Source organism: Hoplias malabaricus, chromosome 6 (assembly GCF_029633855.1).
Source record: "Hoplias malabaricus isolate fHopMal1 chromosome 6, fHopMal1.hap1, whole genome shotgun sequence".
Classification (NCBI taxonomy): domain Eukaryota; kingdom Metazoa; phylum Chordata; class Actinopteri; order Characiformes; family Erythrinidae; genus Hoplias; species Hoplias malabaricus.
Window position 1 is genome coordinate 17997991 of NC_089805.1, and position 22105 is coordinate 18020095.

A 22105-nucleotide genomic window follows, 5' to 3' on the forward strand; every position below is an offset into this window, starting at 1 on the left:
GTTATTGAAACATACAATTGCCCTCTGGGATCATTATCCCTCCAAATATATATACTATATTAAATTTATTAAACAACTATAACATTTTCTGGTTGGAAACTGTACCTTGTACACCAGGGGTGTCCAAATTCCAGCCCGGGCCAAATGCAGCCCGTTGTAAGATTTGAACTGGCCTGCAGCTTCACTTTAAAGAATACACCATTAGTGGCCAGCTGGCACTTGGCAGTTATTTTTGAAGTATCTCACGAGGTAAAGCAATACAACTCTGTAATGATTACCTTTCTAGCAGAGGCGATTGCTCTAAGACTGGAAGGGAAGCTCAGCTTCCCCTAAAATGTCAAAAAAAGAAGTGATCAAATATATACTGTTTTGTGTACATGTCATTGAATAAATATGCACTACAACGCACTCAACTTTTGTTCAGAATCAGCCTCTTATCACTGGTAAAAACACGGCTTTCCTCTCAATCATTCCCTTAGTGGTGCTTTAAACAGTGTGGACGCTGAGCATTTATCATTGGATAAATGCTGGGCTTTGTCCCGCCCATCGGACGCTCAGCGTCTCTGTGGGTCTATGGGGCAGTGGGCTGGCCTCGGCTGGCCCGGACGCTCAGCTTCTGCATGATGATTGGATGATCTGTCTGAGGCTGAATCCCTTTTTGATTGACAGCGAAATGAGCAAATCAGCGATCCTTTGGTGTAAAGATCCGTGAGAGCATTACATTTTCATTCTGTTCTGAGTTGAACCGGAGACTTCTTAAACCTCTTAGCGGCATTTTCTTTGTTAAAAATGACTAGCGACAAATCGAGCTTCTATTTCTGGGTTGTTGTTTTTTGTAGCTGCTTTTATTGGAGACTGACTTCTATCACTCTTTCTGACTTCTATCGCAGTTTCTGACTTCTATCGCAGTTTCTGTCCAGCGGGTGATGCTGAGCCCCTCCACCGTCACAAAACACTCACAGGCGGACACACTTCACATGGGCCAAGGCCGTTTAAGCAGCTTAGCTCTGCTGGCCATTGAGAGTACACTAGTCAAGTCCCTGGAACAGACGCCTTGTTGGTACGACAGGGTCACAGATCATTTTCTTGAAAAGGAACGGAGGGTAGAATTTACGTATAAATAAACCGACACATTTTATGATGTAGGCCGAAATTGAGCTTCCCCTCCTTGAAAGACCAGCATCCGCCACTGCTTTATAGGTAATTTTATTCAATTCTGACACTAATTCAGCATGTAATATTTAAAAAGCAAATCCTTGTGTATTGTTTTTCAGTAAAGAGATCGAGCAACGTGAAAACAATGTAATAGAGGGTTTGCTTTTAATTTTGGCACGTATTCTTCATGTTAGTTTGGAAAAGCAATGACGTGTGTGAATTGAATTTCACATTGTCCTATTGCAGTGATTGCTTTCCAATTTGGCACCATCCTCTCCATACACCGCGTCCACCGATGCCAACGGGCCGGACCCTTGATGCACCGCGCGACCTAGTCTGACGGAACCAATGGTCCCACTGAAAATGAGTGGGAGCAGAGTTTAAGCCTCAGCATACTTTCTGCGGAGAAGGCGTTCGCCTGGCTTCGGCGAAAAATATGACGCAATTTAGGAGAAAACGAACAACCGCATATGTCATGTAGAGGCTTCGTTCACCAAGTCGTGCACACTGAGGCTAACGTGTGCGTTTCACTTGCTTTTCCTACATTGTAGAACGTCGGCCAAGTATTCATTCAAATAAATTACTAAATTATTAAATTTGTGAGAAAAAACAGTGAACATTTTAACGTGTACCACACTCTTTGATAACATTTTGTTAATTGGAGTACGTCTCGTGAACTAAAATACCTGACGTGAGAGGTTATTTTCAGCGGACAAACACAGTGATATCATTACAGAAAGAGTTCAATTATTTCTGTTTCACTGGATTTAGTGCAGTTCAGTGTGTGAATTGCTGTGTAAAAATCATTGGACTAAATAGTAATTTTTAAATGTGCTTTATGCGCCAGCTTGTCTCGTGACGTATAATACGACGCTGAAGTTGGTTACGTAGTCGTCAGTTTCTTATTCGGATTCTGTTCCACCTTAAATGATGCAAGAGTTGCATTCTGTCGCCACTAGATGGCTAAGTACGAACACTCCTTCCATAACATGGAAAAACTACACGTTTAGCTTAATTCCGTGAATATTATCTCCAAAATGAATATTTTCAAAGAGTCTCAAATATCTAAAAAGCCTCACTAAAGACACAATATAACAGACTATTAATGTCCTGAACATGAAGAAATTTTACAGTAGATTTTTTTGTAATGGCTATGTGAACATAGCATTGGACATGACAGAATGTGTGGGGAAATTAAGCATTTGGCTAAATTCATTGGACATTATCTCTAAATTTTCAAAGAGTCTCAAAAATCTGAAAGGCTCACTGAATACACAATACAACAGATGATTAATATCCTTAATATGAAGAAATTTTACTGTGGAATTTTTATATAATGTTCTTGTGAACATAGTACTGGACATGATAGAATATGGAGAAATAGTGCATTTGGCTACTAGCTAAATTATTTACCTTATCGCCAGCCTTTAACATTCCCTCAGAATAAATATGCCATACTAACAGCTTCTTACAAGATCATCAGAGGCTATTTCATAAATCAGAATTTATTTTTTAACGTTTTAAATTGGGCCAAAATCAAGCCTGTCCAGTTGAAGAACCAAGGACCATTCCAAAAGGACAATCCTCAATTTGAATTATACTTTACAGTAAGATCCTGCTCTCAGGTTATAGAAATGTACTTCTGAATTCACTGTATGACTGTTTGCACACACACACACACACACACACACACACACACACTAATAACCTGATGTGTTAACAGGTTCCAGTTTGCAATGCAATGATCCTTTTACAGAATGGAGATGGGTTGCAATTAATGTGATTCTTGGAATTAAATTCATTCATAAATATTAATTCATGGCTTGACTTGTTTAGTGCTCTGCATCATGCCCTCTGCTTTCATTGTGTGAAAGACAAGGGACCACAATCATTGCTCAACAAAGCTCCAGTGAGGATAACAGCAGGTTCAGTGTCTAGGTTTGTAATTTGAAGTGCTGTGTTGTGGCACTTTTTATCTACAAACGTAACAATTATTTATTCTTTACAGGCAACCAGGAGATCAAAGGTCATGCCAGCAGGCCCCTAGACCTACAGTTCAGACAGAAATGACAAGGATTAGATAAAATAGTTGTATAGTATATGGTAGTTGTGTGCTACCCTGTGTAGCCTGGTCAGCTAACTCTCCTGCCAATGTCAAAACTCCACTGTCAGTTTCTGTCTACTCAACATCCTCTCACTTACAAGCAAGGTACATCTCATCCAGGATCTCCTCACTGACCGTAAATTTGACTTCCTCTGTTTAACTGAGACTTGCCAACAACCCAATGATTTTTCACAACTTAATGATTCATCACCTCCAGGGTTTGTTTACAGCTGCCAACCCTGTGGCACCAGACGGGGAGGAGGACTCGTGATAATTCACCGCAAGAAGTAGAAAGTCTTGCCGGTGTCTTCCGGCCTTCTCCTCCTTTGTATCGATCATGTGTCAACTGCCTCAATCTATTCCCACCATCATCACAACTGTTTATCGTCCCCCAAAATGTAATAACTTTCTAAATGATTTTGCTGCTCTGCTGACACACCTGTCCACCCTCTCACCAAACATTATAGTGCTGGGAGATTTTAACATTCATATGGACAATATCAATAACACTCTTACCACAGACTTTACATCTTGCCTTGAGGGTTTTGGATTTCAGCAGTACATTGATATTCCCATTCATTCTTAGGGTCATGTCCTGGACCTAATCTGATGTTCTGGTGTTTCCCTTTTGACCATACAGCAGATGAACTCCCTATAACTGATCATTTTCTCCTCTCATTTATTGTCAGTCTCCCTCTCTCTATTACTAAACACCCCTGCTCCACTTCTTTCCGTAATATTAAGGATATAAATTTGGATTCTCTCTCCTCCAGTACTTACGCCCTCATAGCTACTAGAAATATTTATAGGAAATAGTTTTTACCAAATGCTGTGGAGATGGTGAATTCTTGAGATTTTTTTTTCTTTCCCCTCCTCCCTCCTATACTTTTTGTGTGGGTGTGGATGTTATGTTATTTGTGTTGTTATGCCATGAGTGATCGAAGATGAATTTCCACATTGTGGAAAATAAATTCATTCTATCTTGAGCGGCTTCACCTGAAAACTGTATTAGTTTAAGGACTGTATTGCTGAAACCAAATCTAGTTAGTACACTGGTATAATTTGGTCTCCTTTTTGTAACTCCCTCATGTCATTTTTTTGGTGATAAAATTCAGATGATTCACCGGCATCTCAGGCCACAACCCACCTCCAGTATTATCTCTGAAATCATCCCCCCTGCCCTTGGAGAAAAAAAAAACCTGGTGCTGAAAAAAATCCAGTGCTGATTTCACCGACTTCAGTAACCTATGTCAAATTTCTAATTTACTTTTCATTTCCAAAATTCTCAAGAAAATAATAGCAACTCAACTCCACACTTATCTCATAACAACCTGTATGAACAGTTCCAATCTAATTTACGCCCCTCCATAATACAGAAACCGCTCTCAAAAAATTACCAATGGCTTTAAATTGGAAATTACTTATGGCAGTTGATTCTGGTTTACTCTCCATTCTCATCCTTCTTGACCTGAGTGCAGCATTTGACATGTTTTGTCACACCACCTTCCTTAATAGACTGTTCTCCATTGGTTTTATTCAGACTCCTATAAACTGGTTCAAATCAAACGTCTCCTGATGGACTCAGTTCATTCAGCATTAAACTTTCACTTCCCAGCTTACCTCAGGTGTCCTCTTTATTATTTATTTCCTTCCCCTTGGCCATATTTTTAAATATAACATTAATTTCCACTGTTACACAGATGACACCCAGCTCAAACTTGCCTGTAAACCCACCTCAAACCTTCCACCCTCCTCCCTTACAGACTAGTAGAAATAAAATCTTGGTTCTCTCCATGTCTACTTAAACGGAACAGTGACAAAACTGAGGTTCTTCTCATTGGCACAAAATCAACATTATCCAAAACCTGCAGTTTTTCTTTTGACATTGATATTGCTCAGTTTCCCCCTCCTCACAGGTAAAGAGTATGTGTGTCATCCTTGTCAGTACTCTTTCATTTCAATCTCATATCAATAACAAAACCCAATCTGCCTATTTCCACCTGTGTGACATCAACCTTCTTCATGCCTCCCTTACTCCCCATACCACTGCTATCCTTGTTCACAGCCTCGTTACCTCCCACCTTGATTATTGTAACTCCCTCACTTACTCAACTTACCAACTCTTACTCACAAATCTTCAACTGGTCCAGAATTCTGCTGCCCGTATCATCACCAGAACACCCTCCATTCACCACATCACTTCTTCAACTGATCCCCTGGCACCCGGTCAAGGTCCACATTGATTACAAAATCCTTCTGCTCACATTCAAGGCCATCCACATATCTCTCCAATTTCTCCATGTTGCTACCCCCTCTCGCACCCTCAGATCATCTCATTCACATTCATCTGTCCCCTCCACTCGTCTCATTACCAGGAGTAGAGCTTTCTGCCGCTCTGCTCCCTAGCGTTGGAGTTCTTTACCACTGGACCTAAGGAATATAAACTCATTTTCACAATTCAAGTCTACACTCAAAACCCACCTGTGCAAGAATGCTTTTTCCTTCTGATGGACTCAGTTGCGTTGTCTTATTTTAACCTGTTTGTAATGTTGTTTACTCTTTTTGTTTATTTATTTTGTCTACTTTTTTTTTTAATTTTTTAATTTTTATTTTTATTTTATAAAATTATTATTTTTATTAGTATTGTACAATATATTGTAAAATAATTTGCATGTATTTCACCAAGGCATATCCAGCCCTTTATTTCAAAGGGAAGGCTAAACAACACTGTATAATGGGACTCTGTAGGGGTGTGTTATATGGTAAATTTATTTTTCCCCTCCATGTTGATTTTAACACAATTTTTTTCATGCTGGTTTTTAACCTCTTATATATATTTTTTTTTTCCCCACCTGAAAATGCATACCCAAATCTTGAAGCAGTGAATAAACTAGAGGCAATTTTATTTTATAGTAATGTTATTGAAATGTACTGTGACTTCAAGATGTGTTGGGAGGAGGGAGCTTCCCCCCTATTGGCTGTAGAGTGAGGCCGCCTCCCTCACTCTCCTCCTATGTTTAAATGGTCTTAGTAGGGAAAGGGCAGACAGTGAAAGGGATCTAAGCTTTGAAAACCTATTTATTGTTTTGATTGTTGTTGCCATATAAAACTCTCTGCGTTGTCTCTCGCGGTGCGCGTGTGTTAAGCTCCGCAGCATGGTTGCTTCCCTGGCTTCTTATTTGAGCATTGCCCCTGATTGGTCTACAGACTTGAATGATTTGTCATTAAAGCTGAGAGGCCAAGCTACACGGCCATAGTGGAGATTAACTGGCAACATGCATTAACATGATCCAACGATATCCAAGTGATGGTGTATTCTGAACCTTCACGATCTGTTATCACCATATCGCACACCCCTGACTCTATATAAAAAAAAAAAATAAGAAAATAAGTGTAGAAGATAGAAATAACTTTCTATCTTCTACAAGAAGTCTTTACAAGAAGTCACCAAATGATTCAAAGCAGTTGGTGCAATTACAGACTTGTTTAGGCTGAAGGACTGTCTGATGAAGACGCTTAATTGTATTACAGATTAAAAGTACTCTTAAGTTTGTAAGCCTTGTGTATGTCATACTGGTCATTATATGGTGTTTCAGTTTATGTGTCTCCTTATTTTCCAGTCCCTAGAGTGGCAGTCAATCCCAGACCCTACCGAGGCCATTTCTTAGATTTGAGAAACAGAACTTCATACTTCATAGCTACACAGGCACCTTTGAATCTGCACATGGATATGAAGAACACCCCAAATGAGACACCCGGAATGAGACAGAGCTTTGATAACCTTCTACAAGAATACTTGTCTGGAATGGGCTTGACCTTTAAACTGCAGACTGGAAGGTACATGACACTTACAGTAGGAATTAGTCATTAAACAGTGCATGTTTTGTTAGTACATGAGACCACTTTAATGGATGATTGTGCTGTTGGGGAAGGTGTTAAATGGTTCTTTTTCTCCACATGTATTGATTGATAGAAGTCTGGATTTTTTGTGAACCTAGGTAATAATCCACATTTTGTAGTAGTGAGTAAAAAAAATGAGTGGGATACTTGAATCATTATACATATAACTTTTCAGTGTAATTTGAGTTGTAGTTTCACAGGAATGACACTGAACAATTTGACTAAAATTATTTTTCGATTTCAGCAAACACTGGGGTCACCAGGCTTTTTGTGTAATGCTGCCCAGGGTAGAATGCCATAACCAACACAAAGTTCAGATCACATCATCTCTTGTGTGGGTGAATCAGATAACAGGGAAAACTGCCAGACAGACCTGGTAGGCCCACAGTGCGGGTCTGCAGGGATAGGTTAGCAGGACTGTCCAGAATGATTTCAGCTCCCACCTTTGAGACAACTTTGCTCATGTTGTAGAGGAGGTTATGTACACGGCCTCTTGAGGTGGTTCGGGCATCCGAGAAGGATGTCCTGTGTACGACTCCTGCTTGGGTTGTATCTAAGTGCAGCTAACTGGGAGGAGGTGGACCTGGGACAAGCTAGGATGATATCTCCTGAGCCAGTGTGTCCTGATTCTACCCTGAGGCCTCTTCCCTTTTGGTGGATGTTGGTACACTTCCAGCTAGAGGCGTCCCAGGAAAAATCTTTCAGATGCCTGAGCCACCTCAACCAGCTCCTCTCAATCCGAAGGAGCAGTGGTTCAGTTCCATGCTCTCTATGCAATCACGGAGAGTATGCGCAGCAACAAGTACTCTTGTGTTCGCAGTCATGTTCTTCCTGTCTTTATCTGAAGCTCATGACCATAGGAACATAAATGGACCAGTAAATTGAGTGCTTTGCTTTGTGGTTCAGCTCCCAGTTTACCACAGCGGTGTGGTAAGCATTGAATCCTCCAGCAAACCAAAGTTTGTGAAATGCTTATTCTAACATAAATAATACATACCGTGTTTCCCCGATAGTAAGACACCCCCGATAGTAAGACGCAGTGTGGGTTTTAGGGGGGTCGGCTAATGTAAGACGTACCCCGAAAGTAAGACATAGTAAACTGTACGTTGGAAAAATATAAGCCATAGTACCGGTACATTTTGCTGCATTAACTGCGGGATGCGGACGGATCTGGAGCGGAATGAGCGGAGGGATGTGGAGGCCGCGGGAGCAGCAGTAATGTTGTCCGTGGTCCAACACGCAGCCTCAGTGCCCTCATGTGCAGCCGCTGGTGGCCTCTCTGATTGGCATGGCCATGGTTGTCATGGAATAAATCTGTTTTATCTTCCAGTATAACATATTCAAACTGTTCGTTCTTACCGTTTTTCATTGTTTTACATGTTATACATGGAAATACCGTCATGATACGGTTGTAACAAGACATTCTTGGCACTTGCTTTTATAAAACTGTTTTATGGTGAAAACCATACTGTTCAGGTTGTTAATAAATGTTAATTTTATGGTTAAAACAAAAATCGACATTTTTTACCGATATAAGACATACCCCGAAAGTAAGACATAGTGGGACTTCCAGGGGTAAAAAGAATGTAAGACACTGTCTTACTTTCGGGGAAACACGGTAGATTATAAAAATGGACAATTTTAATTTACTACATGAGTTGATTAATTAATTGCCATTTTTAACTTAAGTACATTTTTAAGTTGAATGCAACAGTTATACAATAGTTTTCGTAAGATGACAAAAGCATGTTTTTTTTTCTGTATTTATAGACTTATCCATGCCTTTTACTGTGCTCGCAACAACCACCTCCAGCTCCACAGGTAATGTTTTTATCTTATCATTTTTAAAAATTATTTCTGAAAAATTGAGAGCTCAGTTTACGTTCTTATTTTTGTAATGAATTTATTTTTTTTAATTGGCTGAGTATACGGGGCCCCCAAGTATCAACATTTTAAGCATTTGATACTTAAAATGTCAGCTGTAGTAATTCCTTTTTTTGTGCAATAACATATTAAACATTTTTTACAATTGCATACATGTCTAAAGTAAATCTCTTTCTCTTGTTCTTACACTTGTTCTGTTGTGCTTGATCTCGCTCTCAAGAGTTGCTCACACTCTCTTGCACTCTCTCCCTCCCTCCCCAGGCCCCCCTCCACCCCTCTTGCTTTCTTTTGTGCTTGCTTTCTTGCGCTTGCTCTCCCTTGCACGCTCTCCCCCCGGATCACCATATGCAATGCTATACACTCGATCTTTAGTAGTTACTAAAAAACAAAAATGCCGAAAAAGAGCTGATCCTTCTAAATCTAACCTAAATAATGAACTGAAGTTGACTTGTGTGCAGTTAGGCTGTGATACCCACACAGCCTCACATTTACCGGCTACTTTGTTTAAAATAGCAACTTGTAAATTGGACACAAATAAGAAATGAAGGTGTTTCTGTAGGATAAGAAACATGTTTGAGAAAATGGAAATAAACTTGAATGACATACAGAACTGAAATAATTATTAAGCATAGGCATGGGATTGTGTCAGGGTTGTACATTTTCACTCCTGTTCTTGATATTCTTTTTACAAGGTGGTGAGGCATAGTCAAGGACAGGGTGACTTTTGTCTGTTTGGGGGTGGCTAAGGAGGTGTCGTCACTGTTGTAGTAGGTTGGTATGTAGATCAGCACCTCCAAATCAGAATTCTGAATAGAATCACTGCTCCTTTGCTAGGAGCTAGTTGATGTTTGTCAGGCGTCTGACAAAGACGCTCCCTAGATGCCTCCCACAGTAGGTGTACCAGCCGTGGCATGCGGGGAGGTGTTTGACCTAGGACGCACTAAAGGGATTACCTGTCTTGGCTGGCATGTGGTTAAAAATGTCTAGGATTCTTTACTCGCTCTGTTGCCACTGCGACCTTGAAAGGGACCAGGTGATGGTTTTTGATGCATTGCTATTGATTCTTCAGATGTTAGATGATTGCTGTTATTTGTTTTGTGCAGGATTACTTGAGCGTTGAGATATTGTTTGCTTCCTGATGGGTTAGTTGATTTGCTGATCTACTGATAGATTGCTGTTGATGAATTCATTATTTTTGTCTTTTCCACTAAATCCATTTCAGGACTGTGGTGATAACAGGGTGAGCAAGGAATCCCAGATATTTCTTTCCTCTGCAACTTTCGCCAGTTCCTCCAGGGGAATCCCCAGGCACTGCCAGGCCAGTCGAGTGGGATAATCTCTCTAGCATGTCCTGGGTCAACCCTAGCCCCCCCCCCCCCCCCCCCCCCATTACCCCTGCATGGCATATTCCAGCGGGAGCATCAAGGGGTTGTCTTTATCAGATCCCAGATTAACTATCAAACTTTTCAGTGCCATTCCACAGTGGTTCTGCTCAGAACTTCTCCGGAACACTCAGCTTTTCACATGGTCCTTGAGATTGTCCTTGCAGCCCATCGGAGAAAACCCATTTCGGCAGTCTCGACCTTTCAGTAGTTGCTCAGACCTCATGACCATAGGTGATTTTGGGCTGTTTTATGGCTCAGCCCCCTCTTGAACACAATGGCTTGTTATAGTGACCACATCACTGCAAACGCTGCTCCTAACCTACAATCTATCTCGCAATTCCTCTTCCTATTAGCTGTAAAACAAGATATAGAGACACTTAAACAACTTCACTTGGAGCAGGTTCTCAAGCCTTACGTGTAGGAAGCAATTTAATGAGAGAGGAATATACAGATTTCAACAGTGCTTGCTTACACCTGAAATATTTCAGCGTGGTCTTTATTCATGTAATCGGTCCAGAAGTTTTTCTAATATCGGTGGTTTGTATTACTGACAGGATGCTGGAGACACCGGTGTACTTTTCAAGATAGGTGGTGACCATGGTGGCCATTTTGAAGTCAGCCATTTTGGATCCAACTTTTGTTTTTTCAATGGGAGGAGGGTCATGTGACACATCAAACTTATTGGGAATTTCACAAGAAAAACAATGGTGCTTGGTTTTAACGTAACTTTATTCTTTCATGAGTTATTTACAAGTTTCTGACCACTTATAAAATGTGTTCAAAGTGCTGCCCATTGTGTTGGATTGTCAATGCAACCCTGTTCTCCCACTCTTCACACACTGATAGCAACACCGCAGGGGAAATCCTTCCAGTATCCGTAGTTCCAGGTGTACTCTGTATTTCTGAACCAAGGAACTCACTCTCCATTTCCCCCAGGTAAGCATCTTTATTTTTTCAGTTTGTCATCAGTCATCTACTGACCTGGCTCGATGTTTCTTTCTCTTGCAGTGCTCTCTAAGAGGAAGTAATAATTCAGCTAGAGTTGTAGTTTCATGAGCTAATCACGCAATAACCCTCCTGTAGTGGATTCAGTGATAATTATTCATTCATTGTAACCACAGAGCGAGACTTGAGTCCTTGGAGCTGTGTGACTGCAACATTACCTGCTGTGCCACTGTGCCCAGTGATAATTAATTATTATTTAATTAATTGTTTAATTAATTATGTTAAGCCCCACAGTTGGGAGCCATTAAATAATATGTAGTGTGTTTACCTGTCCAGTTTTGGCTTGGACAAGTAGGCTGTCATGTTGGATGACATTAAATATAAATATACTGGAATTAGCTAGAATTAATTATCATGCTTATTGACCTGTGTTCTTGACTCCAAAATCGAATCTGACCAGAAAGCAATAATATATAGCAATAATAGAAAGGTGCGCACACAAACCTATAACCAAGGACAGGTTTTATCACACAACTGGTTAATTAAAGGTAATATCAAATAATGAATATTGATTGTACATTCTTATAATGAAATGGACTACAGCAATACATGAGGGAGGAGAGAGATTAATATGAGGGAATTTCTCTATGATAATTACCATAAATTTTAAAAAGGCTATAGTTTATCTCAGCAAAGCATTCAGCACCAATCTCCTGAGCTATGAAAGAGTTTAACAAGTGACCTTGCATGTCTTTTGACCTTACGTGTTTTTTGAACGGCGTGGAGACAAAGCCAGCAGAAGACTTCAAACACGCCAGGCTTTTGTGGAGCTTCTTGCAGACACTTCTTCCATTGGGCTTTTGGTTAGAGAAACCAAACATGTCTTAGACATGGCGGCCACTCAGTCGGAGCAGGTGGTGTTTTGAGGTTGCCTGTGGGGATTCTCCTTCATCACTGATCTGCTTCATTGTGCAAGCCACATCCATGTCTTTTTGGCCTTTGCCCAGAGATGCCATCTCAAAATGTGATCATTCTGAGGGTGCATGTAGGGTTTCTCCTTCGTCGCTGATCTGCTTCTTTGGGAGAGCCACGGACATGTTTGTCTGTCTTGGGCCACAGACTGGGGCCTGATGCAGCTTGTTCTACACTTTAGGGCTTAGGTGTCTCTTTCATGCTCTGGGTGTGGCATCAAGCTTTGCTGGATTTAAACTATAGCTTTCTAGTATTGCTTATAGAAATAAAGATGAAACTTCTGTTGGAATTTATGGACTCTCTTAGCTGTGCTTCCTGACTGGAAGCAGATGCCCCCTTGGGTGAATCTCAATTTCTCCTTTATTCCACCCCTTCTCTTTCCTTCTCTCTCTACATTTCCTTTCTCCGTTCTGGGTTTGTTCTGTCTGGACTCTACACCCGACTGGCTGTAATGTTAAAAAGCTGTAGAGTGCGCAAGGTTTCGCTCCACTGGTTTTTAAACCCAGGCCATGAGAACCCCTGGAGTAGTGATATCACACATAGTTTACACTTGACAAGGCAAAGATATAAGGAAGATTCCTGTTGAATGAGTATCCAAGATTTCTGAATAATGCTTATTTAGTATAAAAGATTATATCTTAACACAAAGTAATATCAATCAGACAAAACCATGTCTTACATAATTCTAAACCAAGTAAAACATGCACAGTATGTGAAAATCTTGGTGGTTCCTAAATGGTGGTTCCTAAAGTTTATCCAAAAAGTAATTTTAAACACATGATTAGAATTTCAATTTTGATTGTCTAATTGGAATTAAATCTTATAACTTTGAAACTTGTGAAACAGAGATCGAATCTATTAGTCTGTGGGAATTAAGTAGTTTGATTCTTTAGTTTTAACAATCTTTAAAAGCAAATTTCCTTTTCTTGAAAATTTTAAAGTCCACTTGGGTCATAAACAAGACCTGGAGTGGCTTGTAGTGTTGTTTTATGACCCTCTGAGTGCCATCTCAGATTCCAATCTGAGTTGGGGAAATTGGAGATGTCTCTGAAAGTGACCCATCTAAATTCTAAGTCCCAAAAAGTCTTTTAGAAGAAAAATTAAAACATATTAATCTCACACCACACTCCTTTAGAACTAAATATTCATTTTGAAACTGTTCACTACTAGTGAAAAGAAAGCTTCATTAGAGATGTAGTTTTTGTATATTACTGAATAGATATATAAAGTTGAAGAAACATGGTATTTAATGAGTGCATTTACTTTTATTCAGTTTTACAATAAATCTTGGTAAAAAAAAAAAGTGCTTCAGGAATTGTGAATAGTCCTTTCCCATTTTCCTTGTGTATAAAAAATGTCAATGATTGATTCAGTAATTGAAGTGTTACTGTAGTCCTGAATGTTAATGAAAAAATAAGATGAAAAATGTTAACAACCATTAATGACTAAGCTATACCCAACATTGAAATAATAAATGTTTAATAAAGATAAAGAACAATTTAATCCTATAATCTAAATTGTGTTCATTTTCACAGATAATCAATGAAAATTTGTAAAGTTTAATTTGTTATAAATTCTAAATTTACACAACTATTTTGTCTATCATTCTACAGATTTAATTTGAAGTTGCAGGTTCCCTTTATGGTTCTGGGATTGTGTTTTCAATAATTCTCATTCATTATCTGTAAGCGCTTATCCAGGCAGGAACACACTTTGGAGGGGGCACTAGTCCTTCACAGGTGACACTTTTGAGTCACCAATCCAAATACCAATGTGTGTTTTTGGGAAGAAACTGGAGCACCAGGAGAAAGCCCACGTGGAAACGGGGAGAACACACAACTCTTTACAGGCAGTCACCAGAAGTGGGACTCAAACCCCCAAACCCAGATCCCTGGAGCTGCGTGACTGTGACACTACCTCACCATCAATAATTCTCATTACAGTTAACTATGAAGGCTATTTGTTAAAAAGTTACAAATTTTTTTGTGTTTAATTACAAATATATAAATGTGTGCAAAAACTCAGGCGTGCATTAACCATCTAATCTTTTTGAAGGCCCCTGCCAAGTTTTTGATTGACAGCTGGAATATGTACATTTCATCCAATCACATAATGACCTCAACCACAGGAAACCAGGGGAAGGGGGATTAGGATAGGGGATGTATGATTGGGCTCCACACCTGTATGAATATGCTTCAAAACACAAGAAGAGGTCCATAATGTCATGATTTGACAAATTATAGCTGTAATGATCCCAAGTACTCAAGATGCCTAAATTAAGTTATTGTACATCTAATAATATATAAAGTGTGTAACGTATATAATGTAATTCAAAACTAAACAATTCTCCCACTATTTTGCCATTTTTTGGTAACTGACTTAGTATTAAAAACGATGTCATTTTATTCAACAAAAAATAACCTACAAACTTTTTTTTAAGAAAGGGCCAGCGAGAAAAATGTATTAATCATTGAATATTATCCCAAAACAAAACAAAAGCACGTGTGAGTTTTGGTTAAGATGATGTAAAGATGGTGATTTCAGTGCTAATGATCATCAACATAGAGTATTATTCATTCATATTCCAGGTAGGCTCTGGAGCCCCCGCGACCCTAAATTGGATAAGCGGTTACAGATAATGGATGGATGGATATATAAAAAACACGCGTTTAATACAGTTACCATAAAATTAAAAAGAGCAGGAGCATGTCTGAAATTTGAATTACAATTATGTTACACACAAAAAATGCACTTATGCTTGTATTAGGGTACAAATAATACCGAAATAACATATAAACATATAAAAAACATGTTATTAGGATCACTTTAAAAACACTACTGTTAATGACTATATATATATATATATATTCAATCATTTAAAATATTACACTTTCTGTAGAAAAGCTGTCACATGGGGAAAAAATGGAAAATGAAAATGGTCACAATGAAAGACATTGCAATTTATTTAAAATTTTATTTTATTTTTCTCATAATTGACAGGTTGTGAAACAAGGGCTGAATAAATTAAATAGAGAATAATGATTGTTCATTCATTGTAATTCTGTAAATAAAAGTTCTAAAAATACTTTGATCCATAGGCACATATGCCAATGAATCTCTATCTTCATAAATAATTTAAAAAACAGCCTTCATCAAGAAATAAATTAATCAATTGTTTAAAAACAAAAGAATTAAAAAATGTACTTTTTCCAACCAAGGAGAATTCTATAATAATAATAATAATAATAATAATAATAATAATAATAATAAGGATTGGAATCTTAACCTCCATTTTCAAACCATGATATATACAATGAAATACATTTTTAAAAATGCTTTCCTCTCTATTTTCCCTCATGAGTTTCCCTCCAAAAATCATCCTAAACATATCTGAAAATGTAAAATCTAACTACAGCCTCACTGTGATGGACAATAATCATTTTCTTACCCCACCTCCCACCCATGTCCCCCTGCCATGTGTGTTAGCTCCTCTGATCTTCCTGAACTCTTAGATTTTTCACTTCTTTTCTTATGTGCTGTTCCTACTCAGATCAGTGCCTGCAGGCAACTTCCACCTCAACACCCAAAGGATGGTCTTTCTCTAGCTAACGTACCTTTGATGCTTCGCAGTGGTGAGCTTAAATAACTTAAAAACCCATCCGATTTCCCTCCCTCCCCTGTTGATATGCCTTTTTATGGCCCAAATAAATTTCTATATACACAGAACAGGCGCTCAGTAGACGTGAGCAGAGCCAGTTTATCCCCATTTTTCTGCGGACATGATATAGTTGTGTTGGTCCCATTTTATGTGCAGAGCATTGCTGTGTAGATTTCAAGACCAAATGGAGCCTTGAAATTCCCGCACACACACTTTCAAATAGTATGCACGAAATAAATGTGCAAGTCTGTGACATTGCATCTGTAGTGTTTTAGCCAGTGACTAGCTGTACAGAATGTGCCTACAAATAGTTCTCGCTCTTATACTGTATATTGATGAGGTTGTAAATGTATATTTTTTTAACCCAAGCCTTGTGCAGCAGGTTAGTTAAATCTGTTAAATGTATATATTAGTTTTGATTTTCTTTGTTTATCTGGTTATTTCAAACAAGCAGTTGGTCCCATAATTTGCAGCTGTGGATTTTTTTTAATCACACCAAATGTCTTCAGCCCTCTTTTATTTTTTTCCTGAGAAAGAGAGAGGGGGAGAAGGAAAGAGAGACAAAAAGGAGAGAGAGAGAGAGAGAGAGAGAGAGAGAGAGAAAAATTGTTTAGGTAACTGGAAATGATCCAGACAAAGGGGCAGATAATACATGTGGTGTGCTTGGTGGGATCATTTTAGCAGTGATCTTACCATACGTCCATGCAATTTAAGTATTAAGCCAGTGAATGAGTGTATGGTCAATAATGTGTGTTCAAGTGTTAGTGGCTGTTTCAAGTGGGAAATATTTCTAGCAGGCAAACAAATTTCCAACATGCACCATAGGAATTCTGGGCTGTTTGTAACAACTCATTATGATTGTGATAGCTGCTGAAACAATTATTACTGTGTTGACTAAACATATTGTGAATTGAAGAATTGTGTATAAAAAAATCAACAATTATGAAATTCATTAAAAAAGAAAAAGAAAAAATTGTTGTAAGTGTTTAGTTTATTGTCCTCACTAAAAAACCCAGAATTCCTACAGAGGAATGCTGTTCTTTGGTCAGCACAATGCGTCACTTATGTCACCATAACAATCACAAACTGTCACCTCAAACCTCACGTGAGAGATTTGAGAGAAAGTGGATGAATATTTTCTCATCATTCTCTCTTTCTCGCTCTCTAACACACAGACACGCGCACGCACACACACACGCACACACACACGCACGCACACGCGCGCACACACACACACACAGGTGCATGAGGTAGTGGGCAATATACCAGTTCTATTCCAGTATGTACGTTTACATTGTTGTTAATAATAAGGTTCAGGAAATCATCTAATGTACACAGCTTTCCTTTTACCTCAGATATAGTCAATGAACCAAAACATATTTGGTGTCCACAATTTGCTTTGTTAATATAGACCTGGAGCTACAAAGCTAACAACACTAAATCAAGAGTTACACAAACATTTTCTGTGTATGAGTTATTAATAGAAACATAATCAAATAAACAAACAATAATAAAATAAACTTGAACCATTTATTCTGACAACTGATTTATGCTGAATTATGTCACCTCCAAGAATCAAGACGTATTGTAATTAAAACACAGTTACACTGTACGATCACTGGATTAGGAGCTGGATCTCACTGTCCATTTCATCAGCTGCACTAACCATAGGAGGAGCACATACTCATAGTTCTACAATTACAGACTATAGTCCTCCTGTTTCTCTACATACTTTCTTATCCACGGTATGCCCTCCTCTTCAATGGTCAGGACCCCCACAGAGCATGATTGCAGGTATGAGGACACAAGAGGATCACCACAGAGCAGGTATGATATGCATGGTGGATCACTCTCAGCGCTGCAGTGACACTGACGTGGTGCTCAGGTGTTAGTGTGTGTTGCGCTGGTACGTGTGGATCAGACACAGCGGGGTTACTTGAGATTTTATACATAGTGTCTACTAACTGTCCACACTGTTAGACACACCTACCTCATTGATCAACCCATTTTTGGTTGGTGTACTCTGTCCAGCTGTGGCACTTTAAAAACTCCAGCAGCATTGCTTTGTCTGATCCACTTGTACCAGCACAACACACACTAACACACTGCGACCACGTCAGTGTCATTGCAGCACTGAAAATGATCCACCATGCATATCATACCTGCTCTGTGATGATCCTCTTGGGTCCTGACCATTGAAGATCAGGGTGAAATGGAAATTAGAAAGTATGTAGAGAAACAGTCTGTAATTGTAAAACTACAAAGTGCTCCTGTATGATCAGTGGAGCTGATAAAATGGACAGTGAGTGTAGATACAAGGTAGCTGTTTCTAATCCAGTGATCGTTCAGTGTACAGGGTGGGCCATTTATATTGATACACCTTAATAAAATGGGAATGGTTGGTGATATTAACTTCTTGTTTGTGTCACATTAGTATATGGGAGGGGGGGACCTTTCAAGATGGGTGGTGACAATGGCGGCCATTTTGAAGATGGCCATTTTGGATGCAACTTTTGTTTTTTCAATTGGAACTTATTGGGAATTTCACAAGAAAAATAATGTTTTGCTTGGTTTTAACGTAACTTTATTATTTCATGAGTTATTTATTCTCTTTGTATACGGCCATTGACATGTCGCATAGTTTAACACGTAAGGAGTGGATAGAAATTGTGTTGATGTCTGGTGAATGCAGTAACCGGGTCATTGCAGCAGATTTCAATGCAAGACCCTACGAGACCATCCATCTCCCACACTACAGTTAGCAAACTGCTTGCCAAGTTTCGTGAAACTGGTTCAGTGTTGGATTTGCCAAAATGTGGAAGCATGAAAACTAATGTCACTAATGAAGAAACATCAGTGGCTGCCCTAGCTTAATTCAGCAAGAGCCCACAGCGTAGCACTCGCTGCATGTCACTGGAGAGTTGCATCGGTCAAACATCCCTTCGGTGGATATTGACTACTCACAAATGGCACCCTTACAAACTCCAGCTGCTGCATCATCTCAACAAAGATGACCCAGATCGGCACACTAAATTTGCAGAATGGGCAAAACAAAAATTGGAACAGGACCCTCAGTTTACACAGAAGATTTTGTTCAGTGATGAGGCAGACTTTTATGTGAATGGTGAAGTTAACAAACAAAACCATTCAATTTGTTCAAAAATTCCAAGACTATTGGAACAAAAAAATTGATGTTACGGGGTGGTATATAGGGTACAAAGATAGTGGGGCCATTCTTCATCAATGGAAACCTCAAGGCCACTGGATATGTGAAATTGCTACGTAATGTGTTTTCCTCTTTATGCACTGAAGCTGGCACGTTGCCTGAGTTGTTCCAGCAAGATGGTGCACCATCACATTATGGGCGTCAGGTCTGAGCATTCCTAGATGAACAGTTTCCTGGAAAGTAGATTGGTTGTCGTGGGCTAGTTGAATGGCCCCCAAGGTCTCCCAATCTGACTCCCTTAGACTTTTATCTTTGGGGTCATCTGAAGGCAATTGTCTATCCTGTGAAGATACGAGATGTGCAGCATCTGAAACTATGGATACTGGAAGCCTGTGCTTGCATTTCTCCTGCGGTGTTGCTATCAGTGTGTGAAGAGTGGGAGAAGAGGGTTGCATTGACAATCCAACACAATGGACAGCACTTTGAACACATTTTATAAGTGGTCAGAAACTTGTAAATAACTCATGAAGAATAAAGTTATGTTAAAACCACACCATTGTTTTTCTTGTGAAATTCCCAATAAGTTTGATGTGTCACATGACCCCCTTCCCATTGAAAAAACAAAAGTTGGATCCAAATTGGCTGACTTCAAAATGGCCGCTATGGTCACCACCATCTTGAAAAGTTTCCCCCCTCCCTTATACTAATGTGCCACAAACAGGATGTTAATATCACCAACCATTCCCATGTTATTAAAGTGTATCCATATAAAGGGCCCACCGTGTAATTTAGAGCAAGTTATACTAAGTTCTAATCCAGACCCTCAGTGAAGATTCAGGTGAGTTGAGAGGAGGTTTGGTCAGGAATAAAGATTTGAGGCTTCTAGCACTAGCTTTTCATGATTTACTACATCTGGGGTATGAGGAACATTGTTTGTTTATTGTTAATCATTACCTTAAGATATTTGCTTTACCACTTTTGGCCAGTGTGCCAAAAATAAGTAGATAATGCATCACACAATAATATAAGACTAAGCTTGTTGAGTTATTTCAGCAATCCCTCCTCTCATGCTGTTTAGTCAGTTGCAGGCTGTGGTATTATTAATTGGTGAGGGATATTGATATATCTGTAGCGTTTTTTCCATCCCCAATGAACAGGAATTGCTAGTTTCTTTGGTTTAGCTTCTTAACTAATCATAGGCACCAGCCTGCTTTGATGTGCTTTGGTTTCACTACTCTATCAGCTGTGTCAGACAAATCTGCCTGCCTGGTCATATCTTCTAGTGATAGTAAGTTCTAGCAATGCTGGATTGTCATAGATATAAGTGTATAAATATTAGTTTTACAAATGGAATATATTAAATATCTGTATATAAAAGTGTTTCTGGCAACACTGCCCACTAATACGTGCACACACACACACTCACACTCACATAGGTTCATTCATTCTCTCAGTCATTGCACAAAACAGCATACCCACTAGCACAAACTTTCTCATAATTAAATACAACCACACTGTATCCCCCACGGTCACAGTAACTAAAACACCACCAGACTACGCATGGGAATAGTTGTAAGAAATAGTCATGACCAAACAACACACAGAGGAAACTGATCAAAAACAAAATCCACCCAAACACTAGAGCGTTATAATAGCTAATCAAGTGCTTAATTCACTTTGAGTTACTTTTGTGTGATTGGCTACATTAGCTATTTGCACTTACAATAATGTTAAAAGTCTAAAAAAAAATAGTAGTGTCAGTTATTGATCAGTATTTACAAAACAAAAGAGAAAGTCACAACGCACCAAACACAGTCCATGGTCACCACGGTAACCCGCCATGCACTCTCAGCATGGAGGATAATAGACAAAGGGCCAGAAAACAAAACTTGCTAATGGCAACCATCACAGGCAGGAATATCGCCACAGCAACCAACACAGGCCAATCAACTTACAACAAACGCTGTGAGAGGAAGGGGGGAGCTTTATTGGTTGCTAGGCCACCATAGCCATAGCGACGTGGTCTCCACACGAGTTATGATTGGACGGGGCAGCCTTGGGTGTGGATGAGGTTTTGTTTGTTTGTTTGTTTCATTTGTTTTCAGGAGAATGAACAATGACACAGCACAAAAACAATAAATGAAAAGTAAAAATTAATCAGTTGATTATTGTCTAACTTCTCTTTCACTTTATGTAAAGCATTAATGAATTTAAAGTGCAATTAACAATTATTTAGCTAAGAATTACACAGTTATTTAAATTACAGTAGTCGTGCTGGGAGAGCTTATCTTTTTGTTTATATTACAGAATATGCCGTGCATTACTGAAAGTAAGGGCCTAATTTACCTTAAACATATACTGTACAACCATTTATTACACTGTCATTATTTAATATTACTTTGCCCCTCTTTCCTCCCATTTCATTCTCACCTGGCCATCTCAGTATGGACGGTTGGCATCTTTAGGCCGCTTCAGCTGCACTTTTAGTCTTTTCATGCCAATCTGAAAGCCATTCATGGCCTGGATGGCAGTCTGAGCACTGGCTGGGTTGTCAAAGCTAACAAAACCTGAAAAAGTGTGGGAACAAAACCCAAAAACATGAAGCAAAGAAAAGGAATCCTCTCCAATGAAAATAGAAAGTTCTACCAATCAGCCATGGTCATATCAAAACCTCATTTTATTAGGTATAGATGTATGGTACTCAACTATAAGGTATATACAGTAAGAATTATCATCATCATCATCATCATTTTCTTTTCCGCTTCTCCATTTCAGGGTCGCGGTCAGTAAGAATCATTTTCATTAAATTCACGTTGTTGAGGGTAGCTTTCAAATCAAATCAAATAAAAAATAAATAAGATCTGTTTGTATAGTGCCTTGTACAACTGATGTTGTCGCAAATTAGATTCACAGAGTTCTAGTAAAGACAAAGTTTT

At 39.0% G+C, this 22105-nt stretch overlaps 1 protein-coding gene across 4 annotated transcripts in view; it reads right to left on the reverse strand.

Moving 5' to 3' along the window:
- Window positions 1-15470: 15470 nt before the first annotated feature.
- Window positions 15471-22105, reverse strand: part of celf3a (cugbp, Elav-like family member 3a) — a 42377-nt gene continuing 35742 nt past the window's right edge. For 2 of the 4 annotated variants that reach the window (XM_066674457.1, XM_066674458.1), the window contains 2 exons: window positions 21600-21736; window positions 15471-16530 (listed from right to left, as the gene is read on the reverse strand). In XM_066674457.1, the coding sequence (XP_066530554.1) occupies window positions 21609-21736 (128 nt within the window). In that variant the 3' untranslated portion in view covers window positions 15471-16530; window positions 21600-21608. Of the gene's footprint in view, window positions 16531-21120; window positions 21225-21599; window positions 21737-22105 lie in introns of those variants that run through there. The other 2 variants (XR_010803653.1, XM_066674456.1) reach the window with 2 other exon arrangements.